Consider the following 22,014-nt stretch of genomic DNA (forward strand, 5'->3'; position numbering starts at 1 on the left):
CTCAAATATTATTAATTCAGATAACAGTCTGTAACATGGATGAAATTCATTAATTCACTGATTAATTCAAGTGCTGGAATAAATAAAAGTAAAAGGAAGCTAAAACAAAGGAACATAAAACCTGGATTGAGAGTCACTCTTAAAACAAGAAGAAATCCTAAATCCTAAAAGAGAGAGAGAGAAGATCTCCCTCTCAATTGAATCTAAATCATTGAAAAGTAAAATATGCGAGCTCTCTTTGAATGGATGCATTCCCACACTTTATAACCTCTGGTCTATGCTGTCTGTACTTGGATCTGGGCCAAAAAGGGCTTCAAAAATTGCTGGGGGCGCATTCTGTAAATTCTGATACGTGGCCTCTGTCACGCGTCCGCGTGGGTCACGCGGTCGCGTCATTTGGAGCTTTTCCTTGTCACGCGGTCGCGTCAGTTCTGCGACCGCGTCATGTGCGTTCTTCTTAAGGCGCGCGGTCGCGTCAGTCATGCGGCCGCGTCGCTGCTGATTCGTGCTTGGCACGCGATCGCGTCATCCATGCGATCGCGTGGATACCAATTTCCTTAAAGCTCCGTTTTGCTTTCTCCTTCCATTTTTGTATGTTTCCTTTTCCGTCTTTTAAGTCATTCTGCCTTAGAAAATCTGAAACTACTTAACACACTGATCACGGCATCGAATGGAAATAAAGGTAATTAAATTAATTAATTTTAAAGCTTAGGAAACGTGTTTTTCATTTACATCACACAATAAGGAAGGGAAAGTAAAACCATGCAATTAATGTGAATAACTGGGTGAAGGATTGTATAAATCACTCAAATTAAGCACAAAAGAACTCATGAAATATGGGACGCAGAAGCTGGTGAATTAAAAATTATTAAAATGGTTACGTTGCATGTATAGTTCTTAACTCACCGAAAATCTACCTATCAATTTAGAAATATGTCACAGAGAGTTAAATTAAAAATTACTGGGAGTTTTAAGTCCCAGGTCGTCTCCCAACGAGTTGCAGGAAAGTGTGCTATCTTATTAATCAGAAGTTCCAAGAAGTTGAGCTAAGTAAATTGGAATGTAAATTGAGGAAACTTAAATAATACGAATAAAAGCCTTGACTGGGAGTTGATTGGGTAGAATTTCTACTATTGATGGAGTGATTGTAAGATTAATTTATAATAAATGGTTGTCTGTTTGGTTATCCTTTACTAGGTAAGGGAAAGTCAAACAAGTTGGAATGCTAGATCTGTTCACAAGTTGCAACCCACTTAGTTCAAAGGGATTGGCGTTGGTGACAGGATAGCAATCTAACATTTAACCCAATTACAAATTTTTCCTTCAATCCTTCCAGCTCAAGAGTTCCTTTTAATCAACTCCCCATCAAGTAAAGGAACTACTCACACATTGTAAATAATAAATCCATAGCATATAAAAGGGAATTAAAAGAGGACATGATTATTGGAATTGAAATTGAATTAAAAAGAAATAATCCTTGCATTAAATAATCATAAAAGTATCTAAATAACAAAATTGAATGAGGCAAAGAACATGGAAGAATGAAACCAAGTTAAGAAAACAAACTAGAATGATGAAGTCTTGATGAGGAAATAACTCTTCTCAATGATCCAATGCTAAGACCAATTGAAAATTAAAATTCTAAAACTAGAGAGAGAAAAAACCTAAGAGAGTAAAAACTAGATCTGAAACTGTCTCTGAATGTATGTGTTATTTGTTTCTGCATGTTCTCTGACTTTAGTCTGCTGTTCCGGGCCGAAAACTGGGTCGAAATAGGGCCCAAAATCGCCCCCAACGAATTCTGCAGATTATGCAGATCGCACATGTCACGCGATCGCGTCATCCATGCGGACGCGTCATTCGCGCTTTTCCTCGCCACGCGTTCGCGTCGTCCACGCTACCGCGTCGCCAGAACTTTTCCAATTCGCGCGGCCGCGTGAGCCATGCGGCCGCGTCACTGCGATTTGCTCTCCTTCGCGCGGTCGCGTGAGCCATTCGACCGCGTCACTTTTCGCTGGTTATCTCCTCAAATTCTTGTGTTCCTTCCATTTTTGCTAGCTTCCTTTCCAATCTCCAACTCATTTATGCCATGTAAAGTCTGAAACACTCAACACAAAGATCACGGCATCGAATGGAATAAAGAAGAATTAAAAATAGATAATTAAAGTTTCTAGGAAGCAGTTTTCAAACATGTAATAAATTCAGGAAGGAAATCTAAATGCATGCTAATTTAATGAATAAGTGGGTAAGGATCATGATAAAACCACACAATTAAACACAATATAAATCATAAAATAGTGGTTTATCAACCTCCCCACACTTAAACATTAGCATGTCCTCATGCTTAATTGAAGGAGATAAGGAAATAAGTATGAACATGTAGAAACTCATGAAATGCAATGCAAACCTATATATATATATAAATAAATGCAACTACATGATTCTTGTCCACTTAATCAAAAGTAGATAAGCTCTTTAAAACAATTACAAATCAAATTCCACTAATTTTATCATTACATAATAAAACAGATAAAAGTGCAAGAAGATAGCTTGTGAAAGCAGGGAACATGAAAATTCAAGCATTGAACCCTCACTGATAATGTATGTACGCTCTAATCTCTAGTGTATAGGGTGGTCACTCTATCCTTCTCTAATCATGCTTTCTAACTTTTGTTCTTCTCCTAACCAATCAACAATAGTTAATACACCAATGCAAGCATCATGAGGTCTTTTTAAGGTTGTAATGGGGCTAAGGTATAGGTAGTGGTGTATATTTGGTCAAGTGAGCTAATAAATTGAATCTTTAATTAACTCAAGCTCTAACATAACTTGTATACACTTAATGTCATCTTTAAAGTTCATACCTAGCTATCCAGAATTCCCTTTTTCAATCCATACTCATGTATCAACTTACATTTTGGTTCTATTATATGTGCACTGATTTTTGAATTCTGAATTTAACATTAGGGTAATTTTGTCCCCTTATTTATTGATTTTTCATAATTTTTTCATTTTTTTAAATAAATAAAGCTTATCAATGCACATAGATTTTTCATTCTTATAATTTCACCTGAGTAGGTATCCAAATTCCCTTAAATTTTTTTTATGACACATTCCCTTAACAACTTTTGTTCCCACAATTTTCCATACTTAACTAGCATACACAATTCTATCTTAAGCTAACCAAAGATTCAAATTGGGGTATACAATTGTTTTTCGGCTTAAGGTTAGTAATGTGATAAAATATCGAACAAATGGGAATTAAAGGCTCAAAGTGGTTAACAAAGGTAATTGAAAAGGGTAGGCTTAATTTGGATGAGTGAGTTTAAACAAATAATGGCCTCAATCATGTGCAAGCATGCAAATATAATAACTATTGGATATATAAGATAGAACAAAATATAGATTACAATCGTAGAGAAGCAAACACACAAGAATGAAATAATTATGGTTAAATAATGTAACCATTCATAAAGGCTCAAATCTTTCACAGGTTGTATGTTCTTAAACTCAAATATCATGTTCCAAATACAATTCAAGCAAATTTATCATAAGAATATTTGAAAAATTAGTGAAATTTTGTTCCAAAGATAGATTTTTAAAAGAAACTTATTGTTTTTTCAATCAAGTAGAACATGCATGCAACTATCCTAACCTATGCAATTTATTCTATTCTATAAAGGAAAGAAAATCTAACTAAAATATCCTAATTATTGGTGCTAGAGAAGAGAATTTACCTCCGGAAGTCAGGTACTTACCGACCTCCCCACGCTTAAGGCTTTGCACCGTCCTCGGTGCCATCTGTCAGGAACAGGGGCGGGCTGGTAGCAGTATCTCCACAGTCGGGACTGTCATGGCTCCCTGTGCTGGTAAAGGAAGTGGAGTCCGGGGTGTCTGAGTCTCTGAAGCGTCCCTTGAGTAGCTCCTTGAGGTGTTTGAATCAGCGCTCGTTGATGAGAGGAACTTTTGCGTGGTCTAGAAATTTGCGGATAAATCCTCGTTGCAGATATAGTTTCTAAACCTTCAAAAGTCCTTTCATACAAACGTTTTGGGTGTCACAAGTAACAAACTCCTTTAGAAATTTTTAACCGAGTATTTAAACCTCGGGTCGTCTTCTCAAGGAACTGCGAGGAAGTATGTTCTTATTATTGGCTATAAAGGTTGTAATCGGGGTTTAGAAGATGAGAAGCAAGTAATTTGAATGACAAGTAAAGTAAATAGCAATTAAAATAAATAAATACTGTAAAGCAGACTTTTGGCAAGGTAAGAGAAGTTGGAGGTCCAACGTAGTTATCTCTCTCAACTATAATGAAAGTTGAATCTAAACTCCACTTGATCAACCTGTACTAGGGCAAAGGAAAGTCAAGGGACTAATTAAATTGACCTTTGAATACTATTTATTTCCTAAGAAAAGGTTGGGATTACTTAAGTTCAGCTCAATTAGCAAGATAACGATTATCAATTATGTTGAGTTTAATAACTGTTGAGTTACTGAATTCTTAACCAGGACCAAAAGGGGAAAAAGTAAAATTGCTGGATTAATAAAAATATCCTTAGATGGGAAGCAATGATAACTTAAATCAAAGGGAACAATCATAAACTGAAAATACCTCAAATATTATTAATTCAGATAACAATCTGTAACATGGATGAAATTCATAAATTCACTGATTAATTCAAGTGCTGGAATAAATAAAAGTAAAGGAAGCTAAAACAAAGGAACGTAAAACCTGGATTGAGAGTCACTCTTAAAACAAGAAGAAATCCTAAATCCTAAAAGAGAGAGAGAGAAGATCTCCCTCTTAATTGAATCTAAATCATTGAAAAGTAAAATATGCGAGCTCTCTTTGAATGGATGCATTCCCACACTTTATAACCTCTGGTCTATGCTGTCTGTACTTGGATTTGGGCCAAAAAGGGCTTCAGAAATTGCTGGGGGCGCATTCTGTAAATTCTGATACGTGGCCTCTGTCACGCGTCCGCGTGGGTCACGCGTCCGCGTGGGTCACGCGGTCGCGTCATTCGGGGCTTTTCCTTGCCACGCGGTCGCGTCAGTCATGCGACCGCGTCATGTGCGTCCTGCTTAAGGCGCGCGGTCGCGTCAGTCATGCGGCCGCGTCGTTGCTGATTCGTGCTTGGCACGCGATCGCGTCATCCATGCGATCGCGTGGATACCAGTTTCCTTAAAGCTCCGTTTTGCTTTCTCCTTCCATTTTTGTATGTTTTCTTTTCCGTCCTTTAAGTCATTCTGCCTTAGAAAATCTGAAACTACTTAACACACTGATCACGGCATCGAATGGAAATAAAGGTAATTAAATTAATTAATTTTAAAGCTTAGGAAACATGTTTTTCATTTACATCACATAATAAGGAAGGAAAAGTAAAATCATGCAATTAATATGAATAAGTCGGTGAAGGATTGTATAAATCACTCAAATTAAGCACAAAAGAACTCATGAAATATGGGTTTATCATGTGCCTTTCCACATTCGAAGGAGTGTGCATTTCCACCTTGCAACTAGAGAGAAATGTGGAGGAACAATACGAAGGAGATTACCTTTTCACCTTTTCCACATCCACACCGCAACAAGAGAGAAAATCCTTCATCCTGAACTTGTTTATTCGCTCTGAGATATAGTGCCCGCCACATTTCACAATTAAAAACTGAATCAAAGAAAATCCTCAACCTTCTATCCAATTTTCCGATATAACAAGAGAGGGAACCCTCAACCCCGCTTGTCTGCCACAACAAGAGAGAAAATCCTCAACTTCAACTTGTCTATCCGTAAGCGAAAAAAGTCACCATCCTCATCGTGGACGAGACGAACCTCCACTCCCACAATAATTTCATCCGGCTAACCAAGGGTTTATCCGGGAATTTGTCAATTCAATTCATTATATTCTTCTCCAGTATATTCAATTCTTGAAAATTAGTTATTCAACTCCATATGGAGATTTAAGGGGGTTACAAATATGCTGGGAAGGCTAAATAGTTCAAAAATAACATCTCAGCAAAAACAGAGAAGTCGTGCGTACGCATGCCTCGTGCATATGTGCGAAACTTGATTCAAGAAATTGGAAATTTGCAAACGATGTGTACGCAGGCCTCGTACAAACGCGGGAGTTCGAATTCATGCGTACGCACGCATGGTGCAAATGCGTGGGACCTGGTTCTGCCCCAAATTCTGCAAAATCTGCAATTTTCAGTTTTTGACACCAATTTTTAAACTTCTATATCTTTTGCTACAAAATTCATTTTTTCTCCATTCTTCGACGGTTTTAAAGTAGTCATTCCCAAATTTAATTCAAGATAAAGTTCACTTGATTTCAAACTCCGAGCGCCAAGTTATGACCCGTCAAAATGAGTTAAAATCACCAAATTACGAATTTTTTCTACATAATTCAAATTCACCATTTCTCAAATGCTCCTCTTTTAACACCCATGACTCTCACCCTTATGCATCACTTACACTCAATCATCAATGCCAATTTTCAAAATCACATCATTTTCATTCAAATCTCAAAACTAACCATTCTCACCAATATCTCTACTTCACCTCATTCTTAATCTCATGTTCATATAACTCCAAGACAAACCTTAATCAATCTTCACAATCCAATTTGATACTTCATTTGTAATAATTCAATTTCAATAACATATCACAACACAATCTAACACTCAATTATTCACCAAACATTAATTTTCATTCCCTAAATCATATCATTTGACATTCTAACTCAAACTCAATAATTTTTATCATCCAAATCCAATTTCATATATCGTTCAAAACAATTCCAAGCTCAATAATTATACCACAACACAATTAATTTTGCCAAACTTACCAAGACTTATCCAATCACGGCCTCCGACCTAAAAATTTATTCAATATGGGTGTAGCTCACCCAATTTTGGTTCCCGACCCAATTTTCATTCAATCATCCATAGTAAATCAAACCATAAATTCATTTAATTATTTAACTAAACCATCATCAATCAACAACATCAATTATTCAACATTATCATACAGTTATCTAACCTAGATTTTCACATAGCGTCATATAGTGATTAACCAAAACCAAAATCCATACATCCGTTGAAGGCGATTTCCAACCTTGTGAACCTTTCTCCGGTCACCCAAGCCTCCACCAAGTTCTCCCCAATCAAACCAAGCACTCAGTCTGCACCAATTCATTCCAAGCAAGCCATCACTCTCATTCAATCTAATTACATCAATTTTCAAGCATTTACACTAGGATTTTTTGCACAAAATTAGAGAAAATAGGGGAAAAATTCCCTTACCTCTTTTTACATGCTCTTGGGTCAAAACTCCACTAGAAGTTGTGCTGGAGTTTCTCCTAAAGCATCAAAATTACAAACTTCAACACCTCATCGTACCAAAATGCGAATATAGTGAAAAAACAAAAATGGGTCAAAGTTATCGTGAGTACTCACCGCAAAAGTTAGATAGAATTGAAGATGATGATGAGATGAATGCATGGGAGCAAACGTGTCGTCGATCGGAACTCCGATTTGAGAGAAAAGTAGATTTGTAAGTGTATGTGAATACTGTTAGGGTTCTCTCCATTCTCTTCTCTCAAGTCTCGTGGCTCTCTCTTCTCTTTGTGCAAAAATGAATGAAATTTGAAAAAGAGTGGGAGAGTGTCATGTTTTGGCTAAGTGGATGAGGGACATTTTTGTCCTTTTGCCCATTAGCCTCACTTAAGGCAAAAATTTTAAAGAAAATTGTTCCGATTTTTATTCTAAATATTTTTTTTGGTTATTTCTACATTTTTATTTGTTTCATACGTAGTATCGAACAAACTTAAGCTTGTACAATTAATTATAATGCCGGTATGCATTTTTTCATAAAATTATATTTTCGCACTCCAATTAATTTTCTAAGTTAAATTTTTACTGGTAAATTTTTAAATTATAAAATTTTTTAACCCTTACATAGAGGTTTAAACCATCTCAACTCAATTTTAATTAATCAATTGACTAGTTAATATTTTTCTGGGTCTTACATTCGTAAGTTGAAAAAACTAAAAGAAAATCTTAGAGGACAACAGAAGATCGAGCTCCCGACCAACCAGCTGATAAACTTTCATGAAAATTCAGGAGTTAGGGTGAAGCTGAGAAAGGGCAACTCTACAAATATGAAGGATTTTTAGTTCAAAGTCAGAAAAGGGAAGACTCACTCCTAACCTAATAAAAAGGTATTTGTACATGAAATAAAATGGTGCTCCAGCTTATCAAGTCAGGAAAAGCAAATCCTATCCTCAGGGTCAGGGGCCACTATCTCGTACTTTTCCTCGTCCTCCCTCCCTTTACAAAGCCTATGCTGCTTATGAAAACTCTTTATATACTCATTATCAATTACGGGGACAGTAGAGAGAACAATAATCTCTACCTAATCTAAGTCTGGCGAAACTTTGGTAGACATTCTAAGAATTATAGAATGAGACATAAATGGTTATACGTACAAAACAAAAGAAAGTAGTCACTACAATAAAATTCACGAGTTACAAATCTGGAACAACAATACGGCATACAAAAAGGTCAAACCATTCTAAAAAATAGGACCTTTACCATGTTTTACTGAGAATACGAAATGGCACCGTTACTCAGAACGAAAATGGCACCATTCAAGGGCAAGATAAAATCCAAAAAATTTAACAAACAAAGACACAAATTCACAAAATCAGATTCCACTAGATTCTACAGATTCTTTTCAGATTCTACAAAATTCTTGCAAATAATAACAAAGGTTTACGATAAACAAGAAAATAAGCAAGAATTAGTTTAGATAGGAATTTTCCCGAACAAGAAGCCACATTGGCAGGAAAACCAGCAAATTTCAAACAACAACAATCAACTAGTAATGAATAAGTAAAGAAGAACAAGAGAAAAACCAACCTTGAAGAAGAACAGGAAGAAGGAATGCACGCAACAGCAAAACAAACGGACGATCTCCAAAATCTTCTCAACAAAAACGAAGAAGAAGGTAGAGAAACCTTGATGAAAAGAGTGAACGGCGAGGCTGAAAAAAGTCAAAGTGGAAAATGCAGAAGAAGAAACAAAAAAGAGGTAAGAGAAAGTAATTATGTTTATATATAGTCATTAGGGGAACAATTGTAAAAATACCCCTCATTTGATGACATGCATGGTTACCAAGGTAACTAAAAAAATGCGCGAACAATTATGAAAAGACGTAACGTTCAAATTCAAAAATACGTCGAGTACCCGACCTGGTACCAAGAAACGTGATGTACCCGACATGATAAGATGAAGATCATCATGAATCAAGACTGACTTGGAGATGCTTGAACCCGAATCCATGAAGCTCGGCTTCAAGTAGAGACAATGTTCATACCTTGACCCAATACACAGCCAGACCTAAAGTGAATAAATCCCAATCTACAAACATTAGTCAGGTAAACACCAACCCGACCTGATAAAGTTCGGTCATAATGATGTCAGACTAGGAATTACTTATTTAAATAAGTAACGAAATCCTACAATCTCTCCTACTCATCTAGAAAGGAGATCTGAACAACTTTTCTAACAAAAAAGAACTACCCACCCTCAATGGTGAAACGACTTTAAAATATAATTATTGACTTTACATCTACACTTATAAATACCCTAACACTCGGGTATAATTCGAACCCAATCTACTAAAAACTTGCTAAAATCGTTGCTAACTTAAGCATTAGAGTCCCTTGCAAGTACCATCCCCCATCTTCACCAAGACGTCAGATGGCGGCATCCTAGCAGCAAGAGACGTTGGGCAAATCATCCAAAGGCGTTTGGACCTCACGTCCAAGCTCAAAGCAACTCAATTTCAGGTAACCCTCGGAACAGTAACTTTGGCCCCATGAATTTATTTTTCACGCATTCTTTACTATCGGATTTATCCCCCAGTAAATTTGAAGGTAATATATTATTTATTAATAATTAAATGACGAATTCAACTGATGATAAATCTTGAAGGACATGGTCATGTGGTGGATAATAAAGTGAAAGAATTAGAGGAAAGGTGAAATGGATTAGAGAATAAGTGGAAGAAGTGTAGATTCAAAATCAATGAAAGTAGATGCCTTTGTTTTGGATGTAGTGTTTTTGCATTTCTTTGTGGGTTGTAGTTACAAGCTTGTTCAAAGTAATTGTGTAGGAAACTTATGACATATTTGGATTATTTGAAAGTTGTTTATGTTATGGGATGACACTGAGTATTGGAACACTTTTGAAGATAAACAAAAATGGATTATTACGATCAATGTTTACAATTGGGTTAAGTACGATTTTGGTCCCTGAGATATAGGCCGAAAATTATTTTTGTCCCCAATCTTTTTTTGCATACAAAATCATTCCTGAGGTTTAACATAGTTTTAAAATTGTCCTTCGGACCAAAATTCTCTTCTCCTTCTTCACCAAAATATCCAGTTCTTCTTCTCCATCACAGCAGCATCTCTTCTTCATTTTCTTCTTCTTCAACTAGAATTTCAACAAAATTTCAACTAACAGATATCAAAAAATTAAAATAAAATTTCAACTAGCAAATATCAAAAGCAGAAGAATGGAATAGAATTAGAAACAAAACAAAAACAGAAGAAAAATGAAATCAATCGGAATGGAATCAGAGTCAACAACAACGATCTGATTAACAAAATCAACAAATCTAACAATGCAAATAACAAAAGAAACGGAAGCAGAATAATCAACTTAATTAACAAAATCAGAAACAGAAGCAGAATAATCAACTTAATCAGAAATAGAATTGGAACGTAGAGGCGAACAACGAGGAGTAGCGACGAGCAGCGGCAAGGAGCAGCGGTGACCGGCGAGCTAGTGAGGAGGATGAGCAGAATGACAACGCGGCAGACGTCCTCCTCGCTAATCTGCTAGCGTCGACATCCGTCCTCTCTTGTTGGCGTCGTCGCCACCCTCCCTTCCCCCTTCTTCTTCTTCCCTCCCCCATTGTGTGATTCCCTTCTCCCCACCTTTCCTTCCCCCCTTCTTCTTCCCTCCTCCTCTCATGTGATTCCCTTCTCCCTCTCATCCGCCTCTTTCTTTTTTTTTCTTTTTTTTTTTTTATAATTTTTTAGTTAGGGATAATTTAGTAATAAAATTTAAAATTTAAGTAAAAAGGACAATTTTAAAATCAAGTTAAACCTTAGGAATAATTTTGTATACAAAAAAGGTTGGAGACAAAAAACAATTTCGACCTATACCTTAAGAACCAAAATCGTACTTAACTTTTTAAAATTTCTTTCATGAAATAAAACAATCATTTGTGTAAAACAACAAAGCAGCAAATTAATATATCTATAGCATGCATTTTTCCAACTTCAAAGAAAGCATAGATGTTCATATATTATATTGATAAGGATAATAAAGAAGCATTCCATCTTTGACAAATTAACACCTAATGATAGTAGTCCTAAGACAAAAAAAAAAAAAAAAAAAAAAAAAAAAAAAATTAGAACATTATTCCCTAAACCAAAAGCATTGTTTCATTGAGGTTATAAACAAGCAAAATAAATAGCCAAAATAATAAAACATATGTCCTTAAGTCCTATGGCTAATATCCACACTAGCAAAGTCTAAGTTATCCAATATTAATTCTTCCTTGGTACCCTAAGTCTTGGAGGCTTTAACCTAGAGTTGGCACAAACTAGAAAAACTTTGATGATAGTTCCTAAACTTGCAACAACCATTGTCTCTGCAGATAATTTGTTATAGCAGTTGTTGGCCCATTGGATGAGTTTGGTAAGTCATAGAGGTCTCAACTCTCAACTATTTGATTTGGAAGAGAAGTGATAATCCCAACTAAGATGAATCATTCCCAAATAACATAAGTTTAAATGACATTATTTTTTGTGGATAAAGGAAGATAAATTAACCCGACTATTGCCCATAGAAGAGCGTATAGGGAGACAAATCAACCCCATTGCCCATTCGCCAGCATGACACTTAATGAAAACTCAACGTCCACATCAGCAATATGCCAGACAGGTCTCTTCCGTTAAGTTTGAGGAAGGGAGATGACAGAAAGGCCACCATGACTTACAGTAGTCAGTGCAAGTACTGGGACAAGTCTTTTTTTTTTTTATACAAATCGCCTTGTACTATTTTAGAATGAACAGGGACCAGTTTGGTGTTTACTCAACAAAATTTTAACAAAGTAGACTGGTACCATCATCCTTAGAACGATATTATCTTCTACTCAGAAATATTCTGTAAAACAAATGTTTTTTTGTATACTAAGTTCCTCGTCACAATACCATTCCAAATAGTTTATCAATTAATATTTAAATGGAGTTTACAATCATCAAGACTAATTTATATCATTATTAATACAAATAAATGAACAAAATAATTAAAATTACCCTAAAACGTTTCAAAGATTGTGAGGACCAGACGATGAATGAGACCCCACGCAAAGACGACATAAAAATTTAACACAATTTTCTTTTCAGCTTAACAAGCGTTGGTATAAAAATAAGGATCGAATTTTTTGCCGAATTTATTTTGCTTACAATCTTAGGAACAAACACGGGATAAAAGCATGAGAAAAACCATCTTGCCAAGTGCATCTTCTAGATCACATTTCAACAAACAATAAGAAATTGCGACTATCAGTGTTTCTTAAACTATGACAAAAGGGCTCCATCACAGCCACAAAAGCCACCAATATTCCTAGTGGTGCTTCCTTTCAAATAGACCATCAGGACCTATTTTTCATCACAAAAGAACCTTGTCATACAATGAGGAACCTCAAAAGGCCAAAGCAACAAACTAGAAAACAGGAGCATCATTATTGAATTACTAGCAGGACCCCTGGTAATATAAGATAGTGACAACACAACAAGAAATTAATAGCAAAAGCCAAAAAAACATTCATACAAGGTTCATGACAAAAGTGTGTGTAACCAAATGAGATATATATCCACACAGACACATACACATAAAGCAATGAACGAGACACTTCTCTTGCACATATTTATGTGTGCCTGAGAAATTTTGGCCAGGTTAAAAAGGAATGAATGATTCACTTCTCATACATTCATTTAGGTTTCAGTGAAGATTGTGTCAATACCTGTAGTATTATGTACCAGAAATCATGTTTATTATTTAAAAGACGAATGCCAAATTCTGATGAGGTAACTGGCTCAAAAGCAGAACAGAAATGACAAGTGTCATGTGAACAAATGTAGGTAATAACTCGAACTAATAAATTATTTTATTGAGACCAAAAAATCGGCAGTTAATACAACAACATGCTATTAATTTTGAAAATAGAAGCCAACAGGTGCAAATATAAGTTTTCTGACAAACAACAAAGTGCACATGATAACAGGTGCATATAATTAACCATGAGAACCCTACTAGCCTGCTCCACCCAACTATTATGGGTGTGTTTGGCAAACACGTTGGTGAAGAAAGAAGTGCGTTTAAGCTTCTTGAAAGTTTTACTTTTATGTTTTGACAATTTTTTTCTTTCTAAACGCAAAAACGATTATGCCTCTGAACCCACGTTGAGAAGAAGCTAAAATTTGTAGCTTCTGCGTTTCACGTTCATGGTTGATAATTACTTTTAGAAAATTAGGTGAGAAAATTTCTTCTTTTTTACCAATCTTACCCCTCATTTTCTTCTATAAAAAAGATACCAATAACTATAAGCTTCACAGTAATTCTCTCTAGTTCTTTCTACTTTTTCATAGTTCTTCCTTTCATTTTTTTTTCAATTAAAATCGTTCAGATTTGTTTCAGTCACTAGTAAATTGAATATTTTAATTTTTTATTATTTTTAGTACTCATTTTCATATTTTAATTTTTAGTGTTACGATTTCTGATGTTATATTTTTATATGAGTTTTTTTTATCATTTCCTATACTATTTTTTATATGTATATTTTTTATGAATTTTTTTTATTTTTGTTTGACTTTGTTTATATAATTTTTTATTTATTTTATTATATTTCTTTTATACATATGACAAATATTGTTGATTTTTTTGTTGTGCTATAATTTTTAAGTATTTTATTAATTTTTATAATTTTTTTTATTATTTTTTGTTCATATGAATTTTTTTTTCTATCTTTTATTACATTATATTATATTTATGTTGTGTATGAAATTTTTTTATTTATTTTATTCATATGAATTTTATTTAGTTTTTATTGTATTTTTTTGTTCATATGATATATGTTGTTGGTTTTATGAAATTTTTATTATTTTTTATCTGTATGATTTTTTTTCTATTCTTTGATGTACTCTATCTTTGTTTTATATTAATTTTTTTATTTTTTATTTTGACTTTGTAAAATTTGTAATTATAATTATTATTTACTACGTTTATTATTAAAATTTTGTATAATATAAACTATGATCTTATAAAAAAAAGACAAAATAAATAAAAAATTAATTATAAATAACAATAGAGCCATAAATAGTGAAAATTTATAGTCCAAAATAATACTAAATTAAAGAGTACGGGTAATATTAGAAAAATTATAGAATATTTTTTTTGTTTAACATTATAAAATTTATAGTACTCTCTTTCATATTTTTTTTATTGTATTTATTTATTTATATAATAAATATTTTTTATATTATTTTTGTTAGGTTCTGTTTTTGCATGTATATAAAAAAATAATTTAAATTAATGTCTCTTTTAGTAATTTTTTATCTAAAAGTGATTTTGAATAGTATAATCCAAACAATATTTATTTTGCTATAATCAATTTTGATACAAATATTGCCAAACATAAATCACGTTAACCCAAACTTACTTTTCATCAAAATCAATTTTGTAAAATCAATTTTATGCAAACTCACGTTTGCAAACTGAAATCCAAACACACACTATATATTCTAGACCTTGTGTACCAACTCCAACATGCTAATATACCAAAAATGGCTGTTAAACGTTAAAATTACTAATGCAACCAGCAACATAAGTACAAATAAAACAAAAGCATAAGACTAAATTTTTCCAGCAACGGAGGTAATTGGTGGTGTGGTGGTGGTGTTTTTTTATTTTGGCAGGGGGGATAGTTGAATCATTTTTGGGAACCTTCTATCAGCTGTAGAAGACAATATAAATATCAGAGAATGAGATAGAAGACACATACCCCATGGGAATTCTTTATTGCGGATATGCATATATGGGTATGCCTGCATCAAAAAGTAAGTTAAGAAAATTAGAGTTTAATTGTTTCAAAGTTTGTTTCAAAATGGAAATAATTTCAATAGCCACTTTTCATAACATGGGCACAAACCATAACCAAGCGATATGAACAGCTACAAATAGCTAATGATTGTGGGGAGCATGACAGTGACAGATATAAATTATCCATTTTTCAGGGAGAATATCTAGCTAGAATCCCATTTACATGTTATCAGTAAATATCAGCAATTAGACAAAAATGTTGCATAGATAAAAATATCAGGATTCATTAGAGTGCTTTCTAGTAGACCCTTCATTTTATTATTCATTTGCAGTGTGTGTTTCCAGAGAAGCCTCTCCTTGTTTTTGGTAATTTATTGTGAAGCTTCGATGGAAATCCAAAGGTCCCCAAATTCAAGTCCTTCATCTGGACAGGAGCACTGAGAATAATATAAGCCATTATCACTTCTTACAAGTACCTAATAAGGCTGTCTATCTTTACATATAAATTATAAGCTATTTTAATTCAGAGATAACTTCACATACTGAGAGAAGGCCTTGCGGCACAATAACTTGGGACATTATCTCTTGATGAAGTTAACTTATCTTGGTGAGAGGCTGAGAGCAGGGATTGAAAAGTTACATGAATGTTCTATTTATCCTCACATTTGTTATCTTGTGCTACAGAAATACTTAAGAAAACTCTCTTGAACCTTAGTGACAAAATTGTACTGGTGTTACCCCATTACGGCAGAGATTGAGCATTTTTTTCCAGTTTAGTTAAAATGAGAATATCAATGCACTGAAGGTTCAATTAACTCCCTGAAATTACATTCCATTGGCCAATTTAGTAATTGGATGGTCAATCGTTAGTCAACCATTTCTATTTGCTATGTCATGTCATGTGACACATCAACATACCACATGGCAGTATGGTACATCAGCAAACAATAATTGTTGTCTAACAGTTGAATGACCAAGGACTAAACTGACTTACAGAGTGCCAGTTAAGGAACTAAATTGACACTTGAAATTTCAGACACTAAAACAGAGAATGCTTGAAATTTCAATGACCAAATTGAACCTTTACTGCTTTATTTGCAATAATATCTATTTCCTTTTAATATATTCCTCCTAGTTTTTTATTTGTAAACAGTTTAAACAAGCTGAGCAGACAAACATGCATTAAAACAGGGAAGAAAAGAGAGAGAAAAAAAAAGATGTAAATGAAACAATTATATATTGTGTAGAGAGGAAAGCTCACAGGGGGTTCGTCGTGGTGTGGGTGTCCCTTTGACAGGTTATAAATGGCCAAAACAGTGCATGTAGCAATGCCTAGATATGTAATCTTCTCCCACTTGGCCGTCTCATCTGATGCAAATGTGTCCAGTAAGAGAGGAGGGGAAAAAGGATAAAAACACATAACAATAAAAGAGAAATCAAGAAACGAAAGTTAAGTGAGTGAGCCACATAAAACCTAATAATTTCATCATGAAACAAAAAGATACGCGAAATAAATCACAGAAAATTCACCACTTCAAAAGATAAGTACAGAAATCTAAGTTCTTATCATGGTAGTGGAGTTCTAAATGGTTTCAGTTTGCTTCCTTAATCTCAGCCGTGTTGATACATAGCAATACAATACAAATCCTTCAAGCTATAATGTACGGACACTGTCAATAACACGACACACGACTCAACAGGCAGACACACAAATTTTAAATTCTTATAAGACACGAGATCTGACATATATATAAAAATTTTAAATAAATTATAATGATATTTTGATATTTTATTCATATTAAAATATAAATTAATCTTCTAACTATTTTTAATGTTTTTTAATTATATAAAATATTTAAAATAGTTTTTGTTTTAATAAATAATAATATATATTATTTCTAAACTTATTTAAAAAATCCAGATTAGGAATATCGAATAAGGCTACGCAAGAATTTTTTATTTTTATTAAGCCAAAGTTGGATCAGTCGTGTCGACGAGTTTCTCGTCTTCCAGGTTAAATTCACGTATGCAAATGTAAATGCAACTAAGCAACCTCTTACGGGTTTAACACAGATTTAAAATAAAACCCAAAAGAAATGTACAATAATCATTTCTCAGAACCCAGAATTAAAAATAGCGTGCATAAACCTTGAATCAGGCCAAAAAACCGAAACTATGCGCAAATCGATTTCAAAACGAGCAATAACCAACGCAAACACGCAAAAGCTTCAAGATCAGAGCGAACTATAGATCAATCTCATAAACAAAAAACCCATTGCCCAAATTGAAGTTATGAAACTCAAAATGCAACGAAATTTAACACAGCTTCCACGAGATAAACCTGATAAGGAGAGCTATTTGCGTATTAATTTAATTAAACCCTAAAAAAAAGGAAATGAACAAATAGCTAGAGAGGGAGGGAGAACAAACATGCATCATCGTGATGAGCAGAGGAAGCGAAGTTTCGCTTAGGTGCAGCGGGGTTACGAGCACCACCGCGTAGGGCGGTTCGAAGAAGACCAGATCGGACTAGCGCCGTCGCCATTCGTTTACTGCTTGACTCTTTCTCTTCTCTTTCGGTCTGCGTGTTTTCACGGTATCCTCCCGAGTACCAGCCCGAAACTTCTTATATTGGGGTTTTTTTTTTTTTCACCAAAATAAAATAAGGACTCGTTTAAAAAAATAATCTATTTACAGTTAAGATTAACTACTATTTTAGTATTTATTATTTTGGTCGAAAATTAAAATTGTTCTTAAAATTTGTTTACGTTTAAAATTGTTTTTAATATTAAATCTCATTTTAAATTATTATTTTTTTAATTCTCACATATTTAAGTGTGGAGAAGATCCGTAATTTTGGGGTGTAAATTTCTCTTTCTCAACACTTTGCATTATTCCTTAGTTTTTAGTAGTTATATTTTTTTGTGAATATTTGTTAAGATTTTTATTGCATTTTGCATATATATATATAGTTTGCTTATAGCTTTATAGTAGTAAATATTTGCATGTTGCTTAGTATAGGAAATAAGTTTGGTGAAAATAACAAAGAATTTTCAAAAAATCTCTTTTAGGGCATTCCATTGATTAGATTTGAAAACTTGTTTTTCAACTTGTTTGAAGTATTCTTTCTTATGGAACATAGAAAAGAGCTAGAACAAAACACCTTGTGAGATTTGAGGTTTAATTGTGTGGTTGTATATTTTCAACCATAAATTTTGTTTTTGTGTGTTATACTCCTTTTATGATTGTGATCTTAGATTTGCTTGAATCTTTATGTCATATATTTGATGTTTTGAATGCATTTAGTATGATTGAGGCCATTTTTGAAATTAAACTCACTAACCCATATGGGCAACCCTTACATCTACCTTTGTAAACTATGTTTGAGCCTCTAATTCCCCTTTTGTTCTAATTTTAAGCACATCATTTGCCATAAGCGAAAAACCATTAATATCCATGGATTGTATTTTTTTTATTAGTTTGGGTTGAGGAGTGTGTGTTACTCAAGTGTGGGGGAATTTGTGGGAAACATTGATAGTAAGTTTACTTTGGATATTCATTGAGAAATTTTGGAAAAATGGGTAAACACTCATGCACCTATTAATTAAAATATATGCATCTCTTTTTTGTGACAAAAGAAAAGAGAAATTTTGGTGTATATACCTTTTAAAAAAAAAGAAGAAAAAGAAAAAGGAAAGAGATGATAATAAGAATGTAAATAAAGGTTGTATATGTGTGTGAATTGGAAAGAAGATGCATGAGTGAATGTGAAAAAAGAAATGAATGGGAAGTTAGGTTGTTTTCTTGTGTGTATAATGATTGATATAGGATTAGGTGGGACACTTGAGTTAAAGATCCAATTTACTAAGTCCACTTAACCATATTAAGCCTACCCTTACCCTAGCCCCATTACAACCCTCCAAAGACCTCATGATATTTGCATTCATTCATCAAGTATTTGTTCATTGTTAGATGACTAGCAAATCTTAGAAAACATGATTAAAGGAGAATTGAGTGATTAAGCCCTAAATACTGAGCAACTAGAGTATATACACATCCGGTGAGGGGTTCGATTGCTCAATTCTATGTTTCCATCCCTTATCTTATGTTTTCTTGCAAGTTGTTGAAATTAATTTTGAAAACTTCAAATCAAATCTTTGGATATTGATCATTGAAAAGAACGAAACTCTCGCGCGATCTAGAATTTTCACAAGTAAGTTCCCGTTGTAAGTATAGCTTCTAGACCGACAAGAATTCCTTTCTTACAAACGTTTTGGTTGTCACAAGTAACAAACCTCTAAATAAATTGATAATCGAAGTATTTAAACCTCGGGTCGTCTTCTCAAGGAACTGCAGGGAAGTATGTTCTTATTATTGGTTATGAGTTTTGTAAATTGGGGTTTTGAAAGTAAGGAACAAGTAATTCAAATGACAAATAAAATAAATAAATGACTGTAAAATAAACTTTTGGCAAGGTATGAGAGTTTGAAATTTCTATCCTAGTTATCCTTATCAGGTGTGATGAGAATTGGGTTTTTATCCCACTTAGTTAAGTCAAGTGGACTAATTAGATTGATCCTCAAGTCCTAGTCAATCCCTGTGAGACGACTAGCTTTAGAGCGATCTAGATTAATTAGAAATCTGCCAATTTCAACCACTGCTGAGTTTGACAACTCAAGTGTTACCAATTAATCAACCAAAGCTAAAAGGAAGGAATTGCAAATTATTAATGTAAATAAGGGAAAGCAATCATAATTCTGAAATACTTCAAATTATATTAAATAGAAAATCAAATCTAAACATGAATGGTTCATAAGCCAATTTGACAATAAAAGTAATTAAAGGAAAGCATTAGAATATTTGAAAGCAAAGGGAAATATATAAAGTAAAGGAATATTGAACCTGATAAGGAGTTGGAATACTAAATTGAAATAATAAGAAATCCTAATCCTAAAACCTAAGAGAGAGGAGAGAACCTCTCCCTCTAAAAACTATATCTAAACTATGAAAAGTGAATAATTGGAGCTCTATCCTTGAATGGATGCATTCCTCCACTTCATAACCTCCAATCTGTGCCTTCTGAACTTGGATCTTGGCCAAAAAGGGCTTCAGAAATTGCTGGGGGCGTTTTCTGTAATTTCTGGTGTGTGGCGTCTGTCATGCGTCCGCGTGAGTCACGCGGTCGCGTCATCTGGAGTTTTCCTTATCACGCGTTCGCTTCGGTCATGCGTCCGTGTCATCTGTGTTTTGCTTAAGGCGCGCGTCCGCGTCAGTCACGCGTTTGCGTCGCTGTCTTTTCGCGCTAGGCATGCGGCTGCGTCGTCCATGCGTTCGCATCGCTGCCAGTTTCTTCAAAAACTCTATTTTGTGCTTTCCTTCCATTTTTGTATATTTCCTTTCCATCCTTTAAGTCATTCCTGCTTTAGGAGATCTGAACTACTCAACACACAAATCATGGCATCGAATGGTAATAAAGGGTGATTAAAATAATTAATTTTAAAGCATAGGAAACATGTATTTCACATATATCACATAATAAGGAAGAGAAAGTAAAACCATGCAATTTTCATGAATAAGTGGGTGAAGGATTGAATAAATCTCTTGAATTGAACACAATACATATCATAAAATATGGGTTTATCAACCTCCCCACACTTAAACAATAGCATGTCCTCATGCTAAGTCCAAGATAAAGAATAAGGTAAGGTTAAAGTGGTGGAATCTCATGCAATGCAATCTATCTAAATGCAACTACCTAAATGAGTCATGCAATTCTAATTTTTATTCACTTGTATATAAAACTTACATGTAGTTAAATTAATTCACATTCTCAAGGAATCATATATGCATAGCCAACCTTAGATAATGTTAAGGCACTTTTACAATTGAGATGGGTAAAAATATTTTTTTTTAAACTTGCAAGACAATTAATAATTTAAGCAGAGATATATGGTGATGAGCTATTGAACCCTCACTAGATTTTGTGTTTACTCTCTAGTCACTCAGTGTTTATTGGGTTAATCACTCTATTCTTCCCTTTATCCTTACTTTCTATAACTTTGTTTTTCATCTAACCAATCAACAATTATAGAATACAGACATACAAAAATCATGAGGTCTTTTTCAAGGTTGTAATGGGGCCAAGGTAAAGGTAAGTGTATATGTATAAGGCTAAGTGAGCTAATAAGTGAATCCTTGACTAGTCTAAGATCTCACCTAACATACATGTTTTGTAATTCAAAGCTTCTCAACCTATTTGCCCATATTTTTCTCACTTTGTATTGCAAGCTCATTAACTTTAAATTTTATCCCATGTGCATTGATTCTTTTTAATTTGCAATTGGGGAATTTTTTGTATCCCTTTTATTTAAATAAATTTTTTTTAATGCACATGGTAATTCAATTGATTTCACATGAGCATGCTTCCCAAGATTTTTATTTTGAGATATCTTTATTCTTTTTAACTTTCTACCTTTGTTTCTATCATCCATGTTCCCATAAAGTTCCCCACACTTAAACAATACACAATTTCTATCTTAAGCTAACCAAAGATTCAACTTGGAATTTTTATTTTGTTTTTCTGCTTAAGGCTAGTAATGTGGTTTATAGAACAAGAGGGGATTAAAAAGCTCAAGGGGGCTAACAAGGGTAATGTAAAAGGTAGGCTTATTTGGGATAAGTGAGCTTAAACAAGTAATGGCCTCAATCATCTCTTAGTATGTATCTATACTCTATAATTGGACATATAGATTAAAACAAAGCAAAGAACATCAGAATAAAAAGAAGGGCGAAACGCACAGGAATGAAATTTATGGTTTGAATGTAACCATACAATT

At 33.8% G+C, this 22,014-nt stretch overlaps 1 protein-coding gene and 1 long non-coding RNA gene across 3 annotated transcripts; both read right to left on the reverse strand.

Moving 5' to 3' along the window:
- Positions 1 to 4,596: 4,596 nt before the first annotated feature.
- LOC148576105 (uncharacterized) lies at positions 4,597 to 10,914 on the reverse strand. The gene is made up of 2 exons (XR_015902309.1): positions 9,250 to 10,914; positions 4,597 to 9,041 (listed from the first exon to the last, which is right to left on the reverse strand). It is a non-coding gene; the product is annotated as an uncharacterized LOC148576105 (long non-coding RNA).
- Positions 10,915 to 12,471: 1,557 nt separating this feature from the next.
- LOC107628277 (cytochrome c oxidase-like protein) lies at positions 12,472 to 17,870 on the reverse strand. Of its 2 annotated transcripts, none has more exons than XR_015902308.1 (4): positions 17,609 to 17,794; positions 16,440 to 16,546; positions 14,869 to 15,183; positions 12,472 to 13,410 (listed from the first exon to the last, which is right to left on the reverse strand). XR_015902308.1 is itself a non-coding variant. In XM_016331029.3 (4 exons), exons 1-4 carry the CDS (start codon positions 17,721 to 17,723, stop codon positions 12,704 to 12,706), a joined length of 300 nt encoding a protein of 99 aa, XP_016186515.1. In that variant the 5' UTR covers positions 17,724 to 17,870; the 3' UTR covers positions 12,472 to 12,703. The 2 variants fall into 2 exon arrangements, 1 of the variants encoding a protein (XP_016186515.1); XM_016331029.3 differs by having other exon boundaries at positions 12,472 to 12,738; positions 15,141 to 15,183; positions 17,609 to 17,870.
- Between the last annotated feature and the right edge of the window lie 4,144 nt (positions 17,871 to 22,014).

Source organism: Arachis ipaensis, chromosome B1 (assembly GCF_059453495.1).
Source record: "Arachis ipaensis isolate K30076 ecotype BB chromosome B1, ASM5945349v1, whole genome shotgun sequence".
Classification (NCBI taxonomy): domain Eukaryota; kingdom Viridiplantae; phylum Streptophyta; class Magnoliopsida; order Fabales; family Fabaceae; genus Arachis; species Arachis ipaensis.